Source organism: Triturus cristatus, chromosome 4_1 (assembly GCF_964204655.1).
Source record: "Triturus cristatus chromosome 4_1, aTriCri1.1, whole genome shotgun sequence".
NCBI lineage: Eukaryota > Metazoa > Chordata > Amphibia > Caudata > Salamandridae > Triturus > Triturus cristatus.
In genome coordinates, this window is record NC_140585.1 from 880009587 (window position 1) to 880034448 (window position 24862).

Consider the following 24862-nt stretch of genomic DNA (forward strand, 5'->3'; position numbering starts at 1 on the left):
CCTTAGTACATCAGAATAGATAAGTGCATTCAGAAGTATTTTATTTAAAACCGATAGTTTTCAAAAATTAGCGTAGAAATATTTATGCCTCGTTACACCCAGACAACAATGCCAAGCCAGTTGCCACGGGGAACCCTCTGAGTGGTCATGGTTGTTATTATACATGGACAACATTATAGTTTATTAAACCAAACACAAGAGGTTTGAACACCATTTATACTGAACTCTTGTATTTCAAGTTGCTCTTATATTATAGAAAAAGGAGGCACAGTGAAATTAGGCAATTGCCTATGATAAAACAATTGGGTCAAGTGGGGAAGCCGGAATTGATCCTAGGGTTTCTGGTTTCACGTTGTGCAATCCTATTTAATTTCAATTCAATACAATAATCAAGTTACTTCCTTTTTAGGTCTCGGCTAGAGAAGGCTGCGCTTGCGCAGTCTCGCTCGTGAGATTTAATGAATTGGAGAAGAGGGGCTTGAACCCGCTCCTCTTCTCTCCTCTTCTCCATTGGCTGGTCTCTTAAATGCTGGTCAGCCATTGGAGAAGAGGTTTGTCGCTCCAAACAAGCCCCGTCTTTTTGCGATTCGGGGGCGTGTTTTTTTCGATTCTTTCTCTCGGCGTGTTTAAACACGCCCCCGAATCCGAAAACACGCCCCCAAATCCAAAAACGTCGCTGCCTTTCTCCGAGGCATTTCTGCTTCACCTCGGAGAAAGGCAGTGGTGTGCTTGTTTCTCTTGAAATTATTTGGGGCATTATGTGTGAAAGCACTGCATACACAGTAAGACGATATACTCTAGCTACTATTTCTCCCTTTTACCCATCCCCACACACAGTATCACCGTTTGCCACAGACACACAAAACGGTGGGCTCCAGGTCCGTAGTTTCCTATCCATTCCTGACCTGCCCATTATTAGCATTAAACCAACTACCCACTGCCTGCGCCCCTCTCAAACTTAAAAGTTGACTCTTAGCATTTGTGCAAACCCCATTTGCTAAACGATACACCTTTCAAATGAAAACTTGTAGAGTAGAATTATCGCTCAAAAGTTAATGGCCGGAATGAGCTAAACCTCATCGGTTCACGACGCTTTTATTTTTTATTTTTATCGGAAGACGCTGTACTCCTTAGTTATTGTAGTATTCACATCTGCCCAACGCATCATGGCTACTACCGCCCTTATAACGAAGCCTGCTATCGATACCTTTCCCATCATGGCTACTGGTGTCGCCCTGTCAGTATGTGCCCCCAAACCATCATGGCCGTCGGGCTGCTGTGCTGAGAGTGGCAGCCAGGGCAGGGCTGGGAGCGCGCACGGGCACTACAGATGCTGAAAGCTTGTGTCTCCGCCCGCAGCGGCATGTGAACCGATTCCAGAGGAGTGTGTGAGCGGTGCGCGGAGGAGAAGGAGTTGGGCTGTGTTCTCCCGCAGGCTTTAGCCTCCACCCGGGTGCGCGGACCAGCATGCTCCCGCATCCACCATGAGCTTGTGCCGGAGCCGAACAGGGGGTCTCCTGCCTCCTGCCCCGGAGCAGGAATGCGGGCGAGAGCTGAGCAGAGGGGTGGCCGAGGTGAGCCAAACGTGCATGCCTTTCTGGGTGGGTGGGCAGAGTACCTTGTGCTTTGGGTCAGATCCGTGGCTTCTACTGTGGGTGAGGTGGAAGATGCGCAGCAGCGGCGGATCTGGGCGCACAAAAGCAATTTTAACAACCGGTGTGGATGAGGCTATAAAAATGCACTCCCCAGCAACATTGTTGCTGGATGCCCAAAATGCGATGACAGTGCATGTAAACGTTACAAGACTGTACAGAAACACCAAATAGTCCTTAAAAATGTGTCATTTATAAACGTAGAGGAGGCTTTCACGCCTGGACTCAGCCAGCTACAGAGCTTCAGCCCGCGCTGCTCTCCTTTCCGCAACTGAAGCCAACTTCGGCTAGCTGATTTCGATGTTCATTTAGACTGAGTATCGTTTTTGGGGAAATCCTCATTGAGAAAGACGAGTTTCCTTAATATTGTTTGCATACTGCCTGCGTCCTCTGTTGCTCATGCCATGTTTAAAATGGCAAGCACCACAGTGTTATTAGACTCTGCTGTGCACAGTGGAAACTGAGCTTTGATTTCTGATCGTTCACAAGCCGGTGATAGTGTGGTTTGTACAGCACACGCCTGAAAAGACTAGTGTGGGCATTACCTTCAGCAAACACAATATTGAGACACTAGGAGTTTATATACGTCAATTCACAACCATGTGCCATTTCAATATCTGTGCACGCTATAACATTCCAAAAAGTGAACGTGCCCCTTACCCCAATAATTTTCCTAGCATTGTTTTATCACGGAAAGTGTGTATATAGTAAATGGCTATGTTTTGTGCCAAATAAAATAGCACGAATCCAGAGCAGCGATTAGGAGTGTGGTAATATTGTGCAACCATTCATTCAAGAACAGCAATGCTTTTGACACCTCACATTTTTACAGCGCATGCTCTCACATCAGAGCCGACTGTCATATTTTTGTCTGGGTCACAGAGCAGTATTTGGTGGCTTGGCGTATACGCGGGCTACAGTTCTTGCAACAAATGTGAGTTTTACGGTGCGATTCGGACTGTGTAAATGAAGGATGCCGGCTGGATATCACACGTACACTACTTTGTTCCCGGACGCCGCGCTTCAATTTTCATCATTATGGTCGCACCTCCCATATCCTCGCTGCATTGCTTGTTGCACCTGTCCGCTACCTCTCCCACTAGGTTACATGTTTGTTTAAGGATCTTACTTATACATACATAGCTTGGTACAGGGTGAAGGAGCGCTCCTTCGGAGAGTGCAGCTTCAGGTAACTGAGACAAAGGCCACCGGAGCTGCACCCTTGCATACCACCTGGTGGAAGAAAATCCGAAAGCCCCGGATTGAACACCACAGTTCAAAAGCTCTAGCTTAACATGAACATGTAGGGATTACATCAAGAGTTCAGTGAGGCTCATGTGCGGACCAGCATCGACTGCACTGACTGCAGCCGGTTCAGCTCTCCCTGTTCTGAGTCTGCCTCCCTCCTCCTCTACTCTTACCACTCTTCTCCTTTCCTTCTCTTCCTTCTCCTTTCTCGCACTCCTCTTGCTGTCCCTTTTCCTCCTTTCATTCCCTTTTCTGCCCTCCTCGCTCTTCCATCCTCTAGCCTTTCTCTCACTTGCCGCTCTATCCACTTTTCCTGCTTCCTTTTTCTTCTCTCCCCTTCATTCTGTCTTTTTCCCATGTTATGCACTCTCATCCTTACCAGCTTTTCCTTCTCTCTGTCGCCTCTCTCTTGCATTCCTTCCAACCGAGCCATCATGCCACATAACTCCTATCAGCATGATTTCATTCAGCGCCACACAGTTCCACTCAACACCATTCCATTCCACACACTACCATTCTACACCACACAATTCGACAACACACCTCATAATTCAACTCAACAACACATATACACAACACACCACATACATCCAATCCACGCCACAGAATGCCACATAATCCTATCAAATTCAACAACACACTACGTAGTTAAACTCCACCATACCACTACACAACACAAAATACCATTCCACATAATTCCACTCCATAACACAGAATCCTAGGCAAGGTTTTAAAAACAAAAACAAACAAAAATAATGTCATGAGCAATGCCAATAGCTCTAACTTTAACAATGCCGAGACCATTGCATTGTAAATGCTTGTTACACTTATCTTTCCCAAGGTGGCATTAGCAAGCAGAAAGGGTTAAACCAAGGTGCGGTTGAGAGATAGCAATTCAGATACATAATAACTATTGCCAAATTGATGACTCTCCTAGAGACTTAATTTAGAGGGTAGTATAGAAAGAAACCCTCACAATAACTCCCTACTCACTGACCACACCATGTATGTGACTTACTTCCCCTACGCACACTTTAACCCCCCCCACAAAGCCCCACTCCCACTGTGCTGTCATTAATGCGCCCTTCAGGCACACCACAGACCATAGCTTGTGTCCTCTAGGGAAATGTTTTGAGTACCCATTTTCTACATCTTCATGTTTAACTGAACATTAGCGCACATGTTTATAAAGGTACTATTTCTTAGTAGTTACATTTCATTAATGCGTTTATATGTTCACACATGTTAATCTTATTAAGCACACAGTAGATGCAATGTCAAATATAAATGCAAATTGCGCCTTGATGACTTGTAAGGGAAGAAGTCTAAATTGCGCTCCTCCAAAACTAACCTTAATCACACAGAAATGTAAAAATAACAATTATGGCCTCATTACTTTGTGTAAATCACAGGTATGTTTCCCATATACCAAAATGTAACCGACCTTAGATATGCAAAGTGACAAAGTTTTTTAAATGGACACGGCTTTTGTACCATCCCAAACGCTGTGCGATAATATCGCTAATCATTTCACCCAGAAAATAGACACGATCTATAACAAAATCACCTCGTCCATAAATCCTCAACCAAAATTAGAAGGTGAATCCCCACGCATTCTTCCGGCAATCAGTTTATTAGGAAATTTCCCACAACTCACAATAAAAGATACCGAAGCCCTCTTAAAAGGTGCTAAATCAGGATCCCCATTAGATCTGATACCTGCTAAATTGACAGCCACCTTGGCCAAACAGCTTGCCAACCCCATTTGTAATATCCTTAATAGCTCCCTGATGGATGGAGCTCTCCCTTCGGATTGGAAAGCTGCACAGATACTTCAGATTAAAAAGAATCTTAAAATCTCACCAGAAGACGTCACAAACTATCGACCCATCTCGCTCCTTCCCCTCCACACCAAAATCCTAGAAAAGCACATCAATACACATCTTTCCTACTTTATTGAATCCACTAACAGCCTAGACTCCTCACAATCTGGTTTCCGCCCCAGATACAGCACCGAGTCTACCCTAGTGGCAGTAACAGACATCAGAATGCTGTTGGATAAGGGTCAGGCGGTGCTCTTGGTGCTGCTTGACCTTTCCGCAGCATTCAACACCATATCCCATCAAATCTTACTCAATAGACTGGAAGACATAGGTATCACAGGGAAAGCCCTGAAATGGCTTACCAACTTCCTATCCGATAGAACACAGACAGTCAACCTAGGCCCCTAGCATTCTAAGACCACCAAAGTTACCAAGGGTGTACCTCAGGGCTCATGCTTGAGCCCTACCTTATTCAACGTTTATGTTGCTCCACTGGCGAGACTGTTGAGAAAACCGGGCTTCATCCCTATATCATACGCTGATGACACCCAGCTACTCCTTTCATTTGACAAATCCAGCCCGAATATTCAAGCCATCTTTAGCGAAGGAATGAAATCTATAGAAGAATGGATGAAAATGAATTTTACCCAACTGAACGCTACGAAGTCCGAGATAATGCTATTTGGTGATGCAACCGTGTTATGGTCGCCTAGTTGGTGGCCAGAAGAACTAGGTCCCACCCCTTGCCATAAACCAGTGGTAAAAAACCTTGGAGTCAGACTAGACCAAAAACTCACTCTGAGAGACCATGTCTCTTCCACTATCGGAGCCTGCTTCCACAACCTTAGCATGCTCAGAAGAGTCTTCCCTTTCCTACCAATGTCCTCGAGGAAAACCCTGATACAGGCACTAATTTTAAGCCGCCTAGACTATTGCAACGCGCTGATGATCTCAGCCAATGAAAGGGACATATATAGACTACAGGTTGTCCAAAACACCGCGGCCCGTTTGGTGACCAATGCCCCCACAAGAACAGCCTCCCTCCCTTTGCTACAGAAATTACACTGGCTACCCATTCGAAAAAGGATCCATTTCAAAATATGCTGTATGGCTTATAAAGCCATAAACAGATGAGGCCCTAGTTATCTCAATGGCAAATTTGTTAACTATGTACCTCTCAGACCCCTCCGCTCAGAAGACAAAGCCCTAATCTCAGTCCCTCGCGTTAGAAAGGCTCGACAAGGCGGTAAGGCCTTCTACCATCTTGCCCCACGCCTATGGAATGATCTCCCTTTCCGCCTGCGACAATGTACAGATTACCTGGCATTTAGGAAAATGCTGAAAATATCTCTCTTCTAAATTAGTCTCCTCGTCCGCTTGTGTGGCTCCAGCGCTGAGATACCCTTATGGGGTGATTCGTGCGTTTTATAAGTGAAATAAATAAATAAATATTGTGACTCTGCTTAACCAGAGTAAATTAAATGGGATGTTCTTTCACAGGTAATCATCCAAGATAAACCTTTCCCGGGTAAGAAGATAAAAAGGATGCTACCTGTGAAATTGATAGTTAAATCACCTGAGGCAACACAGCAAACGTATGTGATGCCATACCATTCATGTAAGCAGCAGAGGCGGAAAGTAACACTCTGAACACCTCCCAGGCTAAGGGGAACAGGCTTCTCCATTAAAAACATAATGCCCACCAGCGTCCAGTCTCACTCAAAACGCTGCTCATCACCACAGAGCAAGTTCCTCTCTATATTTCTTGGGTTCTCTGCCTTGGCCCCGGAACAGAACACAACCCTTGGATTGCAAGTACATCCATTTCTTTCAGTGACGGCTGGTAGGGAACGGTGGTGGGGGGAGCGTAGAAAAAATAAAAATAAAAAAAGAAGACTCACCTGCAGGTCGCCAGCCACATCCTCTCCTCCGTCCGTGCTGTATCCTGCCTCCCGGAAGCACCCAGGCTCCCAGACTCCCGTAGCCCATCACAATGCTGCTGGTGCGGCGCTCAGACAGGGAGGCTGTGCATGCTTTCCACCCAGGCTGTACAATACACCCTGTGGATAACATGCTAAGTGCACATACCAGTTTGGCCGGCCCCAGACAGCCGGCCAAACCACCATGCGCACTTATGGTGCAGCAATCACTCCTCCTCCCGCTAACGTCACGTAATCCCAGCCCCACCCCGCCCAAACACATAGCTTGCAGCCAGACTAAAAACAAAATGATAATAAAGTTCAGTTATCATTTTATTTTTCCTTTGCACTGCTCTTAGAGCAGTGGGGAGATGCTGCTGATTATTTTTCGTTCATGTCTGCAGCTACAGATCTATGTGCATTTTCCTCACATTAGGTAGGATGTAGGGGGCAGCGGCATGGTCTCTGTGTGCTCTGGTCGTAGGGAGGAATCTGCTAGCTTCCTTGGGGCTTTAAGAGGGTGAGGTCCCTCAGGGTCTTAGAATGGCAGGAATTAAAAACAGACCTAGGAGCAGGTCCCCATTGGGCCCTATATTCAGGTCCTTAACTTTACTAGTAAATTCACTCTCTCAAGAATGCACATCCTAGCAAGGTCAAAATACATATGCAAACTTGCTGCCCTTGACCCCAAACAATATGTCCTGGGCGCAAGGCTATGGGAATTTCACATCCCTGAAAGAGGGCATATATGTTTAACATAGAATGAATAGAAGGCGAGTGACTTAAGACACTCAGAAGACCACCACCCCCTCCACAGGCTTCCATATTATTTAATTCGGTGTCTCAGAATCTAAAGATTTTCAATATGTTCTACAACAAACTCATTGTTACTCATTTATCTTAAAGAGCTAACAACCACTGACAAAGCCAACTGCAGTGGCTGGTTTTGGGTGTGTGTCAATTGGTCTGTTACATATCTGGATTCAATAACAGAATGCTCAGAGAGGCACCAAAACACCAATCGGGTGGCACAGTATGCCACCGGATTGTTTACGCCACGCCCTTAATTACATATTTAGAGACATCGACTTTTTTCATCCCACTTAAACCCCTGCCTCACCCTGTCCAGGGACAGAGCCTTCCCAAAACGGGCAGCCACTGTCTCCACTCCTTCAATCCCTGCAGTTAGAGGTCACAGTGATGTAAACCAGCGAGCACTCGGTGCTGCGGTATCCTGCGCTCACATGGGGAGTACACAAAGGCATCTGGTAGTCATGTGAGGGGTCATTGTGAAGTGTGGGCGTGGTCGCCTGGTTGCTTCCTAATTATGTTTTAATTACTTTGCAGCAAACGCACACACCAGGTCCGGACAGACCTTGTATTCCACATGCATTTGTACTGAAAGTCGAGGGCCACTCGTGGAGGCTTTGTCACTTTCCCCAGCTCCCTGGGGTCAATTGCAGCAGGCACGGGGGGGGGGGGGGGGGGGGCTTCAAGAGACTGCATAGCAGGGAAGATGGGGAAAGTAGAGAGAACAATCAGAGAGAGGGAAGAGAGACAGGAGAGGGAAGAGAGACAGGAGAGAGAATGTATTAATGGAAAGAGAAAGACTGCTCGAGTGGAGGGAGTAGGCAGCTTTGGATGGCTCATTTTTGGTTCCTCCTGTCCAGCCCTGGCACACACGGTCATAGATTACGCTTTACCACTCTGCTGCATTTTTTCACTTTTATTGACATGTCGGTTATATAGAATTCTTAAGGCAATACTGCATGGAATGTTAACGTTCCCTCATAAATGAACTTACATAACAAGTTCAGCTGCTTTAAAATGGGGGCGCATTGGAACACAGGCTCGCCTTACTGAGGCATTGTTAAATAGACTACTCGGGGTAAATGAGTGCGCCCGCAAATTCAGATGGGGAAATAGATTGCGCTGCGCTCCCTCCAGTCTGGCAGCTGGTGACGCCGTAAATAGCAGGTGCCATCATGCTACTGAATGCCCCGCAGAGGCCAGACTGCAAAGACACCACTGACCCGGCGCCGGGTGGTTGCATACGTGCGCGTACGCGCGACTGAGCTCCTATTGGAAACTAGACCTGCCGCTAACGCAATGCACGAGGGAGGGGCTTGTTTGCACTTAGATCTTGTATTGACTTGTATTTACTGTCGCTCAGTCACTAATGCACTACAAAAGCTTTCAACTTGTTTTAAATCAATGGAACTGAGCCCCGTGTCTCCTGTTGTATTCTAAAACAGGGCCTCTACCTAGGCTGCGAAGAACACCATAAGCCTAAGGCTACCTTAGGTGACGAATGAGTGACAACAAAGCGGAGATTATTCGGCCTCCCTCTGGGCCAGGCAATTGTACAACATGTTGACGCTTGCAGAAAAGGTTGTCATGCCGCCAACAACAAGTCAGTCGGAACTAAGATTGCCAGTTATTTAAGAGTCAAACTGATTAGTTTCCTCAACTGCTAGTATCAACCAACCAACCAAACTCTACCTCCATCAGAGAAGGGGGATCATTCAGTTGTTAATAAAGAAAGGACAGTTTTAGTTTATTTGTGTGTGAATGTCTTCAGAAACAGGCTGGATCATTATGTAACATCCGCTTTGTGTACTCATTCATTCTCCGCAGCATATTTCCCAGGTGATAGAAGCGGTGAATGAACTACGTGCAACATGAAAAGTACTAAGTGTGAAACTTCAAGTGGGATGGCAAAAAACATCTTCAGTTCCCTATGGGAGGCAGAGAGTGAGGTCCTACAGCCTCAAAGAGTATGACGACGGTTTGTTTTCCACAATCGCTAATGCTGCTGGGAGCCTATATGTATCTAGCTATGCAGCACAGTATCCTGGGTGCTGAAAACATCTACTGTTCTTTAACATGGAGGGAAAGTAAACTCCAAACTGCGTGACACGCCGGGTATGGGAACACATAGAGAGAAATATTGCCTTTCAACGGGAATTGGTATAGTCTAAAGCTCTGTTTTTAATATAAAATCAGGGCCTTCATTGGTCCTATCACTGAAAATACAAGATTTGAAAAAAATATTATTGTCTACGGGTGCTCATGGAAGACAATTTCTGTGGACTGGAATCTAGAGAATGCTAAAGTGATTCTAGTATTTTACTGACGTCTGCTGGTCATTTTCTATCAAGAAAAATAAATAGAAGCAGTTGCCAGAAAAAGTTTTAAAAAGAAAGCAATTCTGGTACTTTACTGACCTCTACTGGCCGTTTTCTATCAAGACAGTTAAATAGAGGCAGTTGAACAGAAAAAAAGTACCTAAGCGGAAGCAGACAAGTCCTAGGGCTGATCTCCAGAGCCCACAAAATACATACACATATAAGTATATATTGAAGTATATACAAGAGGTCTCGAATGCTGGACCTAAAAAGCAGGTGCTCAGATGGGTCAAATCAGGCTCTCCATTTTTGCACTCACCCTCAGGGTGGAAAAAATCTTAACTCTGCAGCAGTACCACCTGCCACTGCCCTTGATCTAACTTTAGAGAGGCTGGTTGTAGTTCTTTCATAGTCTCATCATTTCAGACCGGAAGCATTTTCAATATTATATACAATAAAGCCATAGTTTTTGCTCATTTATCTTATGCAACCAAACAACCATTGACAAAGCCAATAACACTGGCTTGTTGTAGGTATGTTACTTGCTGTATTATATATATGGATGCAATGACAGAAACAACAACATCCCTGTCGGGCCGCACACTATGCTAAACACAGGTTTTTAGCTTAGGTGTTTTAAGCCATGCTTTTAACTAGTTAGGCCACGCCCCTTTGGGAGACCCCTCCCCCCTAGTTTTTTTAATCACGCTTAAAGCCCTGTAAATAGCTATCCTGAAACATTTCCTAAGAACCATATAGGTATAATGGCATCCCTTTTGGGTGTCACTTTATTCAGAGTTATCAGCTAGCTACTCAGATAAAAGGTTTTCTTGAAAGAACCACTTGGTCACAGACCATGACCTCTTGCTAGGAACGAGTACAGTTAATACAATAGGTCAAGGATGTGGCTTAACTGCTAGAGAGGCTGACTTTGAAGCTGGGGAACCAGGTTCAAGTCACGCGGGAGGCTCAAGCATCCTGTGATTCTGGGCAAATCACTTAATCTCCCCGTGCCTCGTAATGAATGTGTCTCACTGTAAGGCAACTGGTGCTCATGTAAAGCACTCTGATATTTTCGGGTCGAGTTTGCGCTATAGAAAACTGAGAAAAAAAAATGTTTGGGAGACGTGACCCTTCTATCGGCCACCAGAAAACCACTAGGCTCTTTGTCTGACACCAAGGCATAGCTTGGTAGTGCCAGCTCTCTATGCACAGTATATCCGTTTTAATTACTTCACACATTTACCTGCTCACTGTAGCGTTGTGTTACAAAAACTGCTTTGTGTTATAGATTAACATTATCCAGAGGCCTGGGGAGGCGAAGGGGTCAGTTTTTCTATGAACAAGAAACAATAGCTTGAGCTGCACCTACCAGATGTGTTAATGATTAGATCAATTAGAGGCCACCCTGATCCAATGACTTATCTACGTGGAACATTTTGTGCATGCATGTGCCAATGGACATTACCCTTTGCTTTGTTCTGCATGGTTGTGTGGTTGTTCATTGCACAGTTTCAGGTTGTTGTTTTGTTTCGAGGCACCATGGATGCTATTATACATGTATCTGAGTGTAGTAGGGTAGGTTAAGGTCTCAAGTGAACGGAGATATAGATTAGTGATGGGGTATAGAGATGTCAGTATGACTTAGAGGGATGATTGAGGTGGCAAAAGCTTAAAACAACTACCTGAACTACAGCCATGCTGTTTGCAAGTTGTGCCAGGAGTTGTGTTGAGTGTCTCCTGTTGTTGCAGACCAAGGTGCTAGTATAGTTTGGTCTGCATGTACTGATGAGGCAGTAAATGTCCAATAAGCTAGAAGGCATAGAGCCATGTTATGCATATTATGGTGCCAAAGTTCTGTATAATGGGTGCTGTTGGTATAACGCAGGTGTTCTTTCCACCAAAATCTGATGGCTGTGGGGCTGAGAACTGCTCAGCTAGTCACATGCCCTTTCCACACTTACAGAGTGTCCTTGACTTGGCGCACAAGGACAAGAATGCCTCCTGCTTCAGTCTGCCAGGGCCTGGAATGAACCCATAAATCCCACAGGTAGGTGATGAGAATCTTCACCGCCCGACCACATTTAAGCTATGTCACACATGTACATAGACCAGACCCCAAGACTGGATATATAGGGCTCGTTATACATGACCATACGAAAAACTGACACCTCGCTCATAATGTTATTCTGCAAGTGTTTATATATATCAATAATACTCTGAAGATGCCCTACTTGCCTAAAAGGTTATACAGAGGCATTTCATTTCATAAGGCTTTATTCGGAGCTTAAACACAAAGTCCATAAAAGCACATACATTTACATAACAGATACAACAGTCATAAAACCATGATTATAAAAAAACATTACAAATTACAGAATTTAAAAACGATTAAAAAAGCATGCTAGACCTTGCTTTAATAGCTTGAAGGAGAAAGGTAGCAGTGAAAAAACAAACATCAGGGAGGGGATTAAAAAGCAACTTCATTGAATCTTGTACATTTCTGACTCCATACTTCAAAAAGATGGGTTTTAAATAAGCAGAGCGAAAATTACCATATAAACTACACAGCAATAGAAAGTGCATAGTGCTTTGGGCTGAGGCATTATCGCATGGACATGGACCATTCGGGTGTTTTTTAATGCAGGGGAAGGCCACCAAATGGTGCACAATCCCAAACCTTAATCTCGTTAGGACAAACTGATGGGAAGCTCGGGTTATACAGAGGCAACTGTGTAGTGTTTCTAATTTTAAGGTTTTAACACCAATCTGTACTTCATTTGTGCCGTTGGTTGGTGGCGGACACCACAAACTCCTCAGGCTCATCTGTGCCACTCTGGTGCAGAGGCAATATAAATCACTTGGAGTGTCCTGACTGTCTTCCTGCCCCTCGAATCTCCCCCCGCCTGTCCTCATGGAACTGTGAAGACCTCATTTGTGACAGTGATCCGAGCTGACCCATCCCATTGGTTAATACAGTGTTGGGGCGACTAAGCTGGCCATGCTAGGGGCCCTATGCTTGTGCAGTTCAACCCCAGCTTCCCAGAGCATGGTCCAAGTACATGTCTTCTTCCTGGTCTTTGTTCTTCCTCATCTTTTTGAAACACACTTTTTTTAATATGTTATTTGTATTTCAGAATTATTCCTGGACATGCAATGTGCTTTCCCACTTTTAAAATGGCATACAACTTCTTATTTATGTTGCTTTCACCCTTTCTGCTGTTTCTATTGACGCTTTAGTTACTTACACCTACAACTGCACTGCTCTACCCCCTTCTACTCTACGACACTACTCCACACAGTGCGGCTCTACTCTATTCACTGTACTCCAGGCCACTATATGCCACTCCATTCCGTTCCACATAACGCCACTCCACTCCTCTATGTCACTCCACTTTACAACACTATGCCAGTCCACGTCATTCCACTCCACTCTATTCCACACAGTGCCACTCTGCACATTCCACTCTACGCCACTCCATTCTACACAATGTCACTCCAATCCACACAATGTCACTACACTCTACTCATGTTCACCACTCCACAACAGTTTACTGTATGCCACTCAACTGTACGCGACTCCACTCTACGCCACACTACCTTACGCACTACGCTATTCTGTGCCACTTCACGTCTCTCTATGCCACTCTACTCTGCCACTCTACTCTACGCCATGCCACTAACTTTTAGCCATGTTGAACAGCAGCCACGCTGCTGTACAACATGGCTAAAAGACACGGACAAAGCCAATAGGACTCCCATAGACGGAGATCTATTGGCTTTGCCAATGCTTGCTGGCCTCAGGACCGTTTTGTCTCACTTTCTTGTCTAGCTACCTGACTCTGAACAAGTCCTTGGCAGCTCAAGTGTAGACTCAATAATGTTCAGAAACACAGGCCAATTTGTTGTTATTGTATACGTTTTTGTTCCCTATCCTGCTGGACATTTCTTTGCGTTGTTCTAGTTGAGGATTTGTATTTATTATTATTTTGTCTTTATCGCAGCTCTTTCCGCCCCCCCTCCCCCCCCCCCCCAGTTCCACCTGGGATATCGTGTCCCCTAACCAACAGTGTGATTTTGACCTCTTTATTCATGCTGCACTATGAGATAACCTGTCAGAGAGTACCCTAGGTTACTGGCTCTGGCTAGGAACTGAACCGCATTCTGTTCTGCTGTTCAGATATCCCAAAGTAAGCAAGAGAAATCATGTCATGAGAGAAAAGGGTAATACAATCTAACTGTGGCAAAACACCATGCACAAAAAAGTGGCATTATTCCCTATCAATAATGTAAAACATGGAAAAAATGCTAGGAAACACGTTTTGCTGCCATTGTAGATAGTGTGGATCCAGAGAGAAGATATGTTGCACTTATGGGTGGTCCCTCACATAACATGAGACTCCTATGGCACCAGAGGGTCTCCTAAAGACTGTCCCCCCTTGATCTGCAGTGTGCCTTGGGTGCTGTGGTGAGACCCCCTTTGGCCTGAAGTACAAGTAAAGTGGAGTCAGCTTCACAAACACTTGCACACCAAACACTGTTGCAGGTGCGATTTCCGACTCCTTAATCATTCCGTCTTTGGTACCTCAGGTAAAATGGCAGATAGTCCATTACGTAATGGGAGTGACTGGCAAAATGTTGCCTTTCCCTGATAAACAGTAGCTGATCCCTAATATGGCGTACATGCCCGTGATATAACTGTGGCTAATTATTATGCAGTGGTACAACTCTCCCAGTGTGCTAACTTTCAGCTTAATTTAGACATTCTTGACATAATGCCGGCGATTCCCGGGCCAATGACGGAGAGAATTACTGCCAATGGAGAGGCACGCCCCCTGTTTCCTCAGAAAAGAAGCATTGGCATAGCCAATAGGTCTCGCCTTTAGGACCTTATAAGTATTTAGCCAAGCACCACATTATCCTGGTTGATACAACATCTACTGTTACTTCACGTGCCACTGGTGAACGGCCACACCCCCCCATAGTCTCTTCATAATTAAAAAAAAGTGTATTTCTTTAACAAAGAACTTTTGACACCAATAGACACATTGTAGCACTGCATAGAGAAAAGCCTATTTAAAGGGTTTTTTCTACAACTGGTAGTCTGAACATATATATCTGAAAGGTTTTTATATGCGATAATGAAGAAAAAGAGTGTTTAGTGAAATAAGATCTAACAGAGACACGTTAAACTATGACATATTAAATACCCTAATACATAAAAAATAAACAATAACACTGTCTAAGCCCTTTAAAAAAAAAATCAGCAATTAAAACGTCTCAAAAACCTATTCAAAATCTAGAAATACAATGGATACAAAGTTCCTTTGAAGATGTGCACAAGCAAATTAGAGTTACTCCCTTTCACTGCAAAACAAAATCTCCTGAACAAGTACTGCTGTTGGACAACAACAAAATCTGGATCTGTCTGAAAGTGTGACGACCTGCAGTTATTTGGCAGCAAAGCAACAGTATTTGAATTTTAACTTTTCATGCAAATGAGAAAGGGCTTGTAAAACTATGCACACTCGGGGTGCGTACACAGCAGCTGCCACCTCAAAGTCTAGGGATGGGTTTAAGAGGCACAGTCTCTGCAGGCTGTCTGTGTGTTGCGTGAGCACAGACCCTGCAGGTGGGGTTTGCCGTTTCCTTACCCAAGATTACTGTTCTCCTCCATTTGTTCCTGAGACTTGCGGGGCTTGGGCTGCCTGCTGATGCACTACACCCTGCTGTGATAAGGTGTTCCGAGGAGCCCCGGGCCACTGCCACTAACTAGTGTTCAGTGTGACTGCTTATGTGTTGGTCCATGTCCCAGAGGCAGGGGAGGTAAAAAGGAGGGCAGGCTAGGGAGAAAAGTTGGAGGGTGGAGCAAACAAGGTAGGAAAAGGAGGTGGAGTAGAGTGGACTCCAGAGGGAAAAGGAAGGTGGGAGCTAAAGCTGTGTAGTTAAAAAGGAGGCAGACGCGCGAGGAAGTGGGTGGTGCAACGTTGCTGGGGCAAGCAGGAAGAAGAGGAGGAGGTAGTAGTGATGAGGACAACAAACATCTCTACGCCGGTGTAGCTGAGGAGGGAAAAAATCATCCCAAATGGCCAACACGGATGAGCGTTCTAGTCAATGGAGTCCAAAGGTCTGGGCATGGACACCCAAAGCATAATGGAAGACTAGGAAACAACTTAAGTGGGTAAACATATTATAGAAACTCAGGCACTTGAAAGGCTAAATAGAGACGTTGATTAAAAGGTTATAATGTTGTGATGCTCAGACAGCACTGTATCAACTCGCTTAAATTGATCGCCACAGAAACAAGCACAGAATACGTGAAGCATTGCACTCCAAAGCAACTACAAAACAAGTAGATAATGCACAGCGCTTATGAAACAGATGCAGCGCCGAGTGTTAAATTCTCTTCATAATTAACAAAAATAGAGGTGGGCGAGCCAAGCCATGCAGAACAACAGAAATGTGAGCCTGCAATACTTACAGATAAAGCGTGGTGTCACGGTGTGCTGCGTTGGAAGTGCTCGATACCAATGTAAAAAAAAAAAAGTTCCAAAGATAGGACAAACAATAGCACAAGTGGAAGAGGACAAGTCCTGGTGGCGAACCATGGGAGTCAACAATGGAGAAAAAGGCGGGACAAGCAGGAACCATCATCAAGAATCAACTCATGACACACCTGGAGCAGAACCAGCTACTCGACACCCCCCAATCGGGCTTCCACAGCAATGACAGCATTCAAACAGCCCTGATCGCAGCCCCCTACGACGTCCGAACCCTCCTGGACCAAAGAGAAACAGCAGCTTTGATCCTACTCGACCTCTCGGCAGCCTTCAACACCGTATCCCACCACACACTGATCGAAAGATTCCACCACATCGGCATCCAAGGGGACGCACTCAGATGGATCACCTCCTTCCTCACCGGAAGAACTCAGAGGATCCAACTCCCAACTTTCACCTCTGAACCCAAGGAGATCACCTGCGGTGTCCTCCAGAGCTCATCCCCAGCCCCATGCTCTTCAACGCATATATGACCCCGCTGTCCAACATCGTCAGATCCCACAGTCTCAACATAATGTCCTACGCAGACGACACCCAACTCATCCACTCACTCACCGACAACCCCAGCAGAGTCAACTTCCACAGATGCATGACAAACATCGCCACGTGGATAAAGAACAACTGCCTGCAGCTAAAAAACAGACAAGACAGAATTAATGATCTTTGGCAACATCAGCAACACATGGACTGACTCCAGTGGCCATCAGACCTAGGACCCACACCCTCTCCCTCCAACCACGCCGAAAACCTCAGAATCATTGACAACAAGCTCACCCTGAAATGACAGTTCAACGTCATTTCCTCTGCCTGCTTCCTCACTCTGCACATGCTACATAAGATCTTCAAATGGCTACCTCAACACACGAAATGCACTGTGACACAAGTCCTCATCACCAGCCGACTTGACTATGGCAATGTCCTCTATGTAGGCATCGCCGCACACCTTCTACAGTATTTCTGACCAAACACAACGCCGCAGCCAGACTCATCCTCAGCCTTCCCCGATGACCCACATAACACTCAGGAAACTCCACTGACTCCCTGTACAGAAGCGACGACAATTCAAGGAGCTGACCCACGCACAAAAGGCTCTACACAACCAAGGACCCACCTACATTAACCACTGCCTGAACTTGCACCAACCACCGAGAAGACTATGCTCTGCCTTCCTTTCACTTGCCCATTCACCCTGCATCTACAGAAGCAGAAGTGGAGGACGCTCCTTCTCAGACATTGCAGCAAAGACCTGGAACAGGCTCCCCAATCACCTTCGGACTATCACCTTATTTCCAGAATTACGAATGGCCCTCAAGACCTGGCTGTTGGAATAACCCTCTAAGGTGTGTAAGCGCCTGGATACCCTATCGAGTGATTAGTCACGCTTTATAAGCCCTGATTGATTAATTGATTATCTAATTATAAGCAAGGTTTCTAAAGGACACTGACAAAAGCCAATCAGAAGCTGGAGGTGGGCTCTAAGCCCACAGAGCATGTCGAGAGACAGCACATGCACTGCCTAGGCTCGACCTAAAAACAGTGCCACTAGTGGTGGAAGTGGGTGGTGAAGAAAATTGCACTTGACTGCGCCCTATTAGGAAAAAGCATTGGCAATGCAGATAGGTCTGGCTTGTAAATGAAAATCAATCATCCATCTAATTCTGCTATCAATTACTCATCATCCATCCACTCTGTCACTCATCCTTGCCCTCATGCACCTACAATTCCATCAATTGGCTCATTCTTACATTCAGCCACTCGCCCATCTATAATAATACATGCAAAGTTACGAATTAATGAAGAGGCACTTCAGCTACCAGCCAGACCTACTGGCATGGCTGCTTTTTTGTGAAGGCTGTAGTGTGTAACTGATAGTCTGTGACGGGTATGAGAGTGCTGTTACTTGCGGGTGATGACTAATTTGTGAGGAGTGTGAGTGCTTCTGAGAGTGTGACTATTAGTCTGTGAAGGATATGTGAAAGTTGTTTGCATTGGTGGACTGCTAGAAAGCGGTACGAGAATGCAGTCAGTAGTATCATACTTCTACTATGAGGAGAGTGCTATTGGTAGTGTGGGACTGCTACTCTGATGGATGTGTGACTGTTCTCAGTAGCATGAGGCTGCTAGTATGAGGTATGTACGATTGTACTGTGTACTCTGAGAATGGTGTGAAAGTACTTTTGGAAGTTTGTGTCTGCTAGGCTGTGAAGGGCATGAGAATGCTGTCAGTCTTTCCATTGTTTTCTTTTCTAATACAGATGGGCTAGCCACTGAAAGCTTGAGCCAGGCTCGATCCTGAAGCCTGGCTCTGGCTCAGCTGGAGGTCCTGTTGGCGCCTCGAGCCCATAGCGAGACGAGCTTTCATGTGGCTTCTGCCTCCCTCTACCCGGGATGTTACGGCCATAGCTGCTCACTTTGTAATTCGGGAACCAGGTTTGAGTCTCGGCGTCGGCTCAACATTATGCGATTCTGGGCAAATCACTTTATCTCCCCATGCCTATAAGTAATGCAGGTGACCTTATGCAATGTAACTGGTAATGTAAGTGCTCCAATACCGCTCTATATTTTACAACTATAGAAGAATGCACTAAGAGGTTAAAACAAAGCCATAACACAAGGAAAGCAAAATACCCATTTACTGGGCGATCTGTACAGAGTGATAACAGAAAATCTGAATAAATGGCTGCTTCCCTGCTTAAATTGTGTGTACTAGTTAAGATTTCCATGAGCCGCACACACTCAAGGAGACTCTTGAAAACCAGCAATGCTGGCCATGAAATCTGATGCCTCTCAGTACACAATGCCTTATGCTCACCTGCGGCCATTCCCTTTACAAGCTCTGATAATGTAATATGGTGTCTGCTCTACGTGCCAACCCCCTCTCTCCCGCCCAACAAATGTTTACCTGACTCCAAGAGGCAGAGCACACATTGATTGTAAGCCTTCTGCACTGGCAGGGAGCAAGCATATTTAAAAATCCAGAATAAGACCATGTCAAGAGTCACATGATAGAACCCAAATGCAACCTGCCATCGCAGTACCTGATCTCTTTATGAGCAGGATACCCTATGACTGGCTCTACTTTTATAAGTCTTTAATTTCTGCCCGAGCCTGGCAGGGCTTTAAAAAAACATTATAACGGGAAGATGTTGCAGTGCTTGTATAAGATGCAGGGTCTATTCAGTAAAGAGTGTGAGGGGAGTTCTGGAACGGAACATGGACATTTCTGAAGAAAGCAGCACAAGGATTTCACATAAAAAAAAATGAATAGGCTACAAACCACAAAAGATTGAAAGTACAATACTTTTGAGACAATAGCAGCAAAATGTCATTGACACAAGGGCCATTTTACAAGAGCGGATTCATCTAATTATCCTGTGGGAATTGATCATAGCTTTTACGGTGTTAAGTGCTCTTGTTGTAAATGTGAGTTTTAGGCAGAATAAAACGTTTTCCCCAAAATGTGTACTCTGGGTAGTAAACTTGTGGGTACAGCCTAATCCACTCTCTCAACGGTGCTTCTTAAAGCTCTTTTCTGCTGATCGCACAAGTTCAAGCTACAGCTGCCCTATCAAGCCAGGCCTAAAAATGCATGTATTTTATTGTAGACTTGGGCATCCCTTAGTGGTCTCAAGCACACATATGCACTTTAAAGTTTGTGATGAAAATAGAAGGCGAGGGGCTGGAACTGGAAAACAGCAATAGATTCCTTATGACTACCTTCCTCCCAGCTATGCTGCTACAGCATAACTGTGCCGTATTTTCCCAGAAAGGTCAAACTCCATCCATTGTAAGTCTGATTCTTTATGCATATATGTGAGCCTTCTTTATGAAGCAATACTGCCGCTGGCTCAGGCAACTGGCTAAACAAACACGACTGCGTGGAGGGGAAGCACTTTTTCTGTGAAACCCCATAGCTTCTGCTACAAAACATGTACTCTTGTACACAATGTGGACTGAGCCAGTACTTCTGAACACTTTTTGGGGGTTGATCAAATACAGTTGGGGCCATTGTAAGTATTTGAATGTGCAGCCGCGACGATTTTTGCATGATTGTAGATTTTTCTCATTTGCCACATAATCCATCATCTGCTGTCTAATCTGCAGATTTCAACCCCAAAAAATTGTTTCTAGCTCAAAACTTTTGAAAAGTTACTAAAAATGCAGCAACATCTGTTTCCACACAGTCTAAGACCCTTTGCAAAGTTGGGCTGGTCACCTTTCCTTTCTGTTGCTTATTTCTATATTTGGGTGTTAAACTGTTATTAACTCCTTCAGTGCCCATGACGAGATGGTCTCGTCATGGAGCGCGGTTGCGCTGTGCCCATGACGAGACTATCTCGTCATGAACCCCGCCCGCTAATGAAAGGGCCAGCACAGGGCGGGGAAAGGGCGGGGCACTGAAGGGACTAAAGGAGGTGCAACTAATGCCCAGACAGTGTTAACAAGTTTAAAATTGACAAAATAATGAAGTAATACTATCAAACAATGTCCCTTTTCTTGCCACATAATTTACTCATCCCTGTTGCATAGTTTGTCCCTCAACTGCTGCATATTTCCAGTGGCCATGCATATAGCCAAGCGATTCATATGCTGTCAGACCAGCACTAAAAAGGATAGGCCTTGGCACATAAAAAAACAAGCATTGGCATAGCCAATAGGTCTCGCCTGTGGGACCTTATAAGTATTTAGTTATGCAGCACAATATCATTGGTGCAACAACGTCAACTGTTGCAGGGGTAAACACTTATAAGATCCCAAAGGCGAGACCTATTGGCTATGCCAATGCCTGTTTTTTTAAAATGGACTGGAGCCGCACATCACGCATAGACATGGGACGATTGCCAGTCTCCTGTTACATTACAATATTTTAATATAGCAGAGTCTACATTTTTAAGAAGCACTTTGATTGTAGAGTTTGGGCTGATGGAAGCATATATTGTATGGCATGTATGCAATTAAAGAGGAAGACCATCTAGAGATCAAGTAAGCTTAAAGACACGACTAAGCACGTTGTTTCGAAAACAGCCAATTAATTATCCACATCAAGTTCTGTTTTGGTATTCTGCGTTCCCATTTTCAGAACATTTATTGGCAGGAGGTCAATGCCCCACAGGTCAAGTTGTCTTTAGACTTTTTTTTTGTTTTTGTTTACTTTTTGAGTGATTTACTTTTTTATTGCGCTGGGCACCCGGCTGCTACTGACCAAATTGTGTTTAAAATGCACGGCTTATGGTTGATATCACCCTCTTTTTCCTCATGAAAGTTGAGAGGCAGGAGTAAGGAAGGCTCACAGCACTAACTCCAGGGCTTTAAGTGGGATGATGAAACTGGAGGGGGGGGGGGGGGGGGGGGAGGGGTGTGTGTCTGAAAGGGGCATGGCCAATATAATTAGGGGAGTGGCTTAAAGGACGATACTACAGCAAAAGGGGGAACTATGTTTAATACAAGGTAAACATGCGATAAAAATGCACCATTCATTTTAAAAAATTGCAAAATAATGTATGCTAGACTTCGAAAGGGCACGACCGCCATAGAAACATGCGAGTGATCTGACCAGACCTCTCTCTGTACGTGGGGTTCATCTCACAATAAGTGCTCCTCAAAGCAGTTTCTAACTTTGTGAATCACCAAGCAAGAGCTAATGTGGAGGCTACCATCAACAGAATAGCGTCAAGCCTAGGAGACACCTGGCTTTCCACAGGGAAATTTAAAAGAGAAACAAGAACGTGTGTACGTCCACCCTGTCCTATTTCAATGCTTTTAAGAGGGAAGACACTGTTGTTGTGCATTTACATTTCTAGCATTTTCAAACCTTCACTTGAGGGATGACAATGAACATTGGTAGTCAAACATACTAGATTGCTTCGTAAGATACTTAACTAAACGAGATTTGTGATTTGCCTTGTTTCATATTCATTTAAAATCCTAGATAATATACGTAACCAAAATGCATACATATGGAATACACAATTCTGGTTCTGATAGTATTTGTATTAAACCTACATAAGATATACTTACATCTCTGTTAACCTCTCTGCTATAAAACGACATTCTCCACTCATTTGATGGTATTAAACCACTCTGTGATGATAGCCAGGTTCTCAATTTGCTCTACTGAACATACATGCCTCTAAAACAAGCCTCGAGGTGCACCAAGCACTCCTCCAAGACATTGCATAAGCAAATCTCCTAGTCTCAACCTAGATAGACTACTTACTACCCTAGATTACATTTAAAAAAATTACCTAAACTGCCAGTAGACAATGGGACACATGTAAACGTTCGGGATGAAATCAAGTAGAAAATTATAAGAACTGGAATGCCTACTACGATAGGGTAAAAGACACACAATTGATGGACGGAATGCAGAACAAATCAATCTCTGTACTGGGGTGAATGTATGACATTGTTCTGCATTCTGTCCATCAACTGTTGTTTTTGCATCTACTACGATAGGGTACCACACTGGTACTGAAGATATAACTTGTAAGGAGGATGCATCTTGTTGTGGGTGTGGAGGTAGTAGAGACAGGGCGGGATCGGACTTAACTTCAAATATTCCAATCTGGATATTAGGAAGGGGGCACGCGGGCCTGTGCCGCTCATAGGATGAGTTGATGCAGTTATTTTCGAATGATTTCTTCTAAAGAAACGTTAGGGTATTATAACTACTCTATGTTTATTTGAAACCCGGGAAAGGTAGAAGAATCAGCGAAACCGATAGGCTGCCAAAAACAGATCTTCGCTCCTCAAACTTCCCCGCCTTTGACTAAGGCAGTGAAAGCAGCGGACAAGCCAGTGTGGTCTCCAAGTAATATACTTCGGTTGAGCTCGGTGCAGGCTAAAGGCTCAAGACGATGCGTAAAGGAGCAAGTAGTGGTTTATGCATCTAGTCAAGTCTGTAACTCAAATAATGTACTCTTCTTTCTTGTACCTTCTTTATATCTTCTTGCGCCCCGAAGATCTAGGTTCAGTGTGCAGAAGACGAGCCTGAGAATCCGCAGCAAAAGCGCTGCTTCAGTCACCTCAATGGACGTTGTTGGGTCCCCACAAAACACGCATCAACATGGCGGCTTGCGCTGTTCCGGTGAGAGCCACTGACAAAGAGAAAGGACAGAGCATGCTGGGCATTCCCTATGAGCCAGTGTAATAGTGGCGACCATATAAGCAGAGAAAAGGCAGTGGGAGAAATATTGTTAGATACTAACTTTGAAGTGTGCGCTAAAAGTAAAATCAGTTCCAAGAGGCGGCAGTAAGGTATTTTACTTAGCATTTAACAAGTATGTTACAGAAAGCGACATAAAATCAATGTAAACAAGCATTGGGCGCGCGGCCGTGAAAGTGACACGGCCGCGCGGCCCGCTAAAGTGAGACAGCTGCGCGGCCCGCGAAAGTGAAAGTGATCGCGATCAACGGAAGAAAGACAGATGGCAGCTGCGCACGTGCACGCAAGCTTTAGGCCACCAAAAGCCTGTGGCAGCACTTTGAAAACCCACCTACTAAATATCTCACAGACAGCGCATGAGCTGGCTCAGGCGAGACCTAAAGAAAACCACACACACACACACAAATTAAGCACGGCCCCGATCGTGTTACCCTCGAAGGTCTGGGAAAAAACTGCTTCTGAACATAAAACTATTGCTTTCTAGAGACAACACAAACTTAGTATACTTAAGGTCATGTAGAAATTTTAGAGTAGGGGGATATCGACATGTCAATGCGCTCAGTAGGAATACATATCAGATTTTTTAAATTGTTCAAAAATATACTAAATTCATAAGGGACCAACTATAAGATACCGTTAACAATCTGGGACACCCTGGAGTTTTTCAGTCGTTAACTGCTGTCTAGATAGGGTCACTCTGTATTCGAAAACTTTCAAAACAGTCGCTTGGCATTTAAAAATTGGTCTTTAAAGACGTGACCCATTCTAGGTGCTTTGCAGTCTATTGGGTGTCCCCGGCGCCTAGAAGTCTTTGCGTGTCATCTAGGACTGCAGAGAGCTCAGCCTTCCATTCTGTTTACCTGGCAAGTAGCTCCAAAAACACCACGTTACTGCAACACCCGACGAACACCAATATCACCGCTACAGCTGGCTTCATGATTCCAATCCAAGCTCGTTCAATTCAGGCTTACCGGCCGGAGTTCCAAAATTCCCCGCATGACAGCCACGTCTGTGTGCGATAGGCATGCCGGAAAATGTAGTTCATTCTCAATCTGCCACCATGTCACCAAGGCAGCACGCGGTACAGCAAAAACTACTAGTTGCGACACACCACAAAAGGGAAGTGCCGATAGCTTTACGATCGTCTGAAACGAAAGGCATAGCTCTCCCTTGATACGAATTACAGGAGTCAAAACGCTTTTAACGAAAAGTAAAAAACGGCCGAAAATTATTGCCGATTACGACTGAGTAGCATATTTAACATTCACAATGTATAAAAAATGAACAAGAAGCCAGCTTTAGCATTTTAATATAATCTTCTCAAGTAATACATTATTTGAAAAAGCATCCATACTTTCGCATTTTAT

The 24862-nt window shown here is 44.8% G+C and overlaps 1 protein-coding gene across 1 annotated transcript in view; it reads right to left on the reverse strand.

Moving 5' to 3' along the window:
• Nucleotides 1-24508, reverse strand: part of SLC35B4 (solute carrier family 35 member B4) — a 149767-nt gene extending 125259 nt beyond the window's left edge. The window contains exon 1 of the mRNA XM_085653596.1: nucleotides 24356-24508. Coding sequence (XP_085509722.1) covers nucleotides 24356-24432 — 77 coding nt within the window. The 5' untranslated portion in view covers nucleotides 24433-24508. The remainder of the gene's footprint in view (nucleotides 1-24355) is intronic.
• Between the last annotated feature and the right edge of the window lie 354 nt (nucleotides 24509-24862).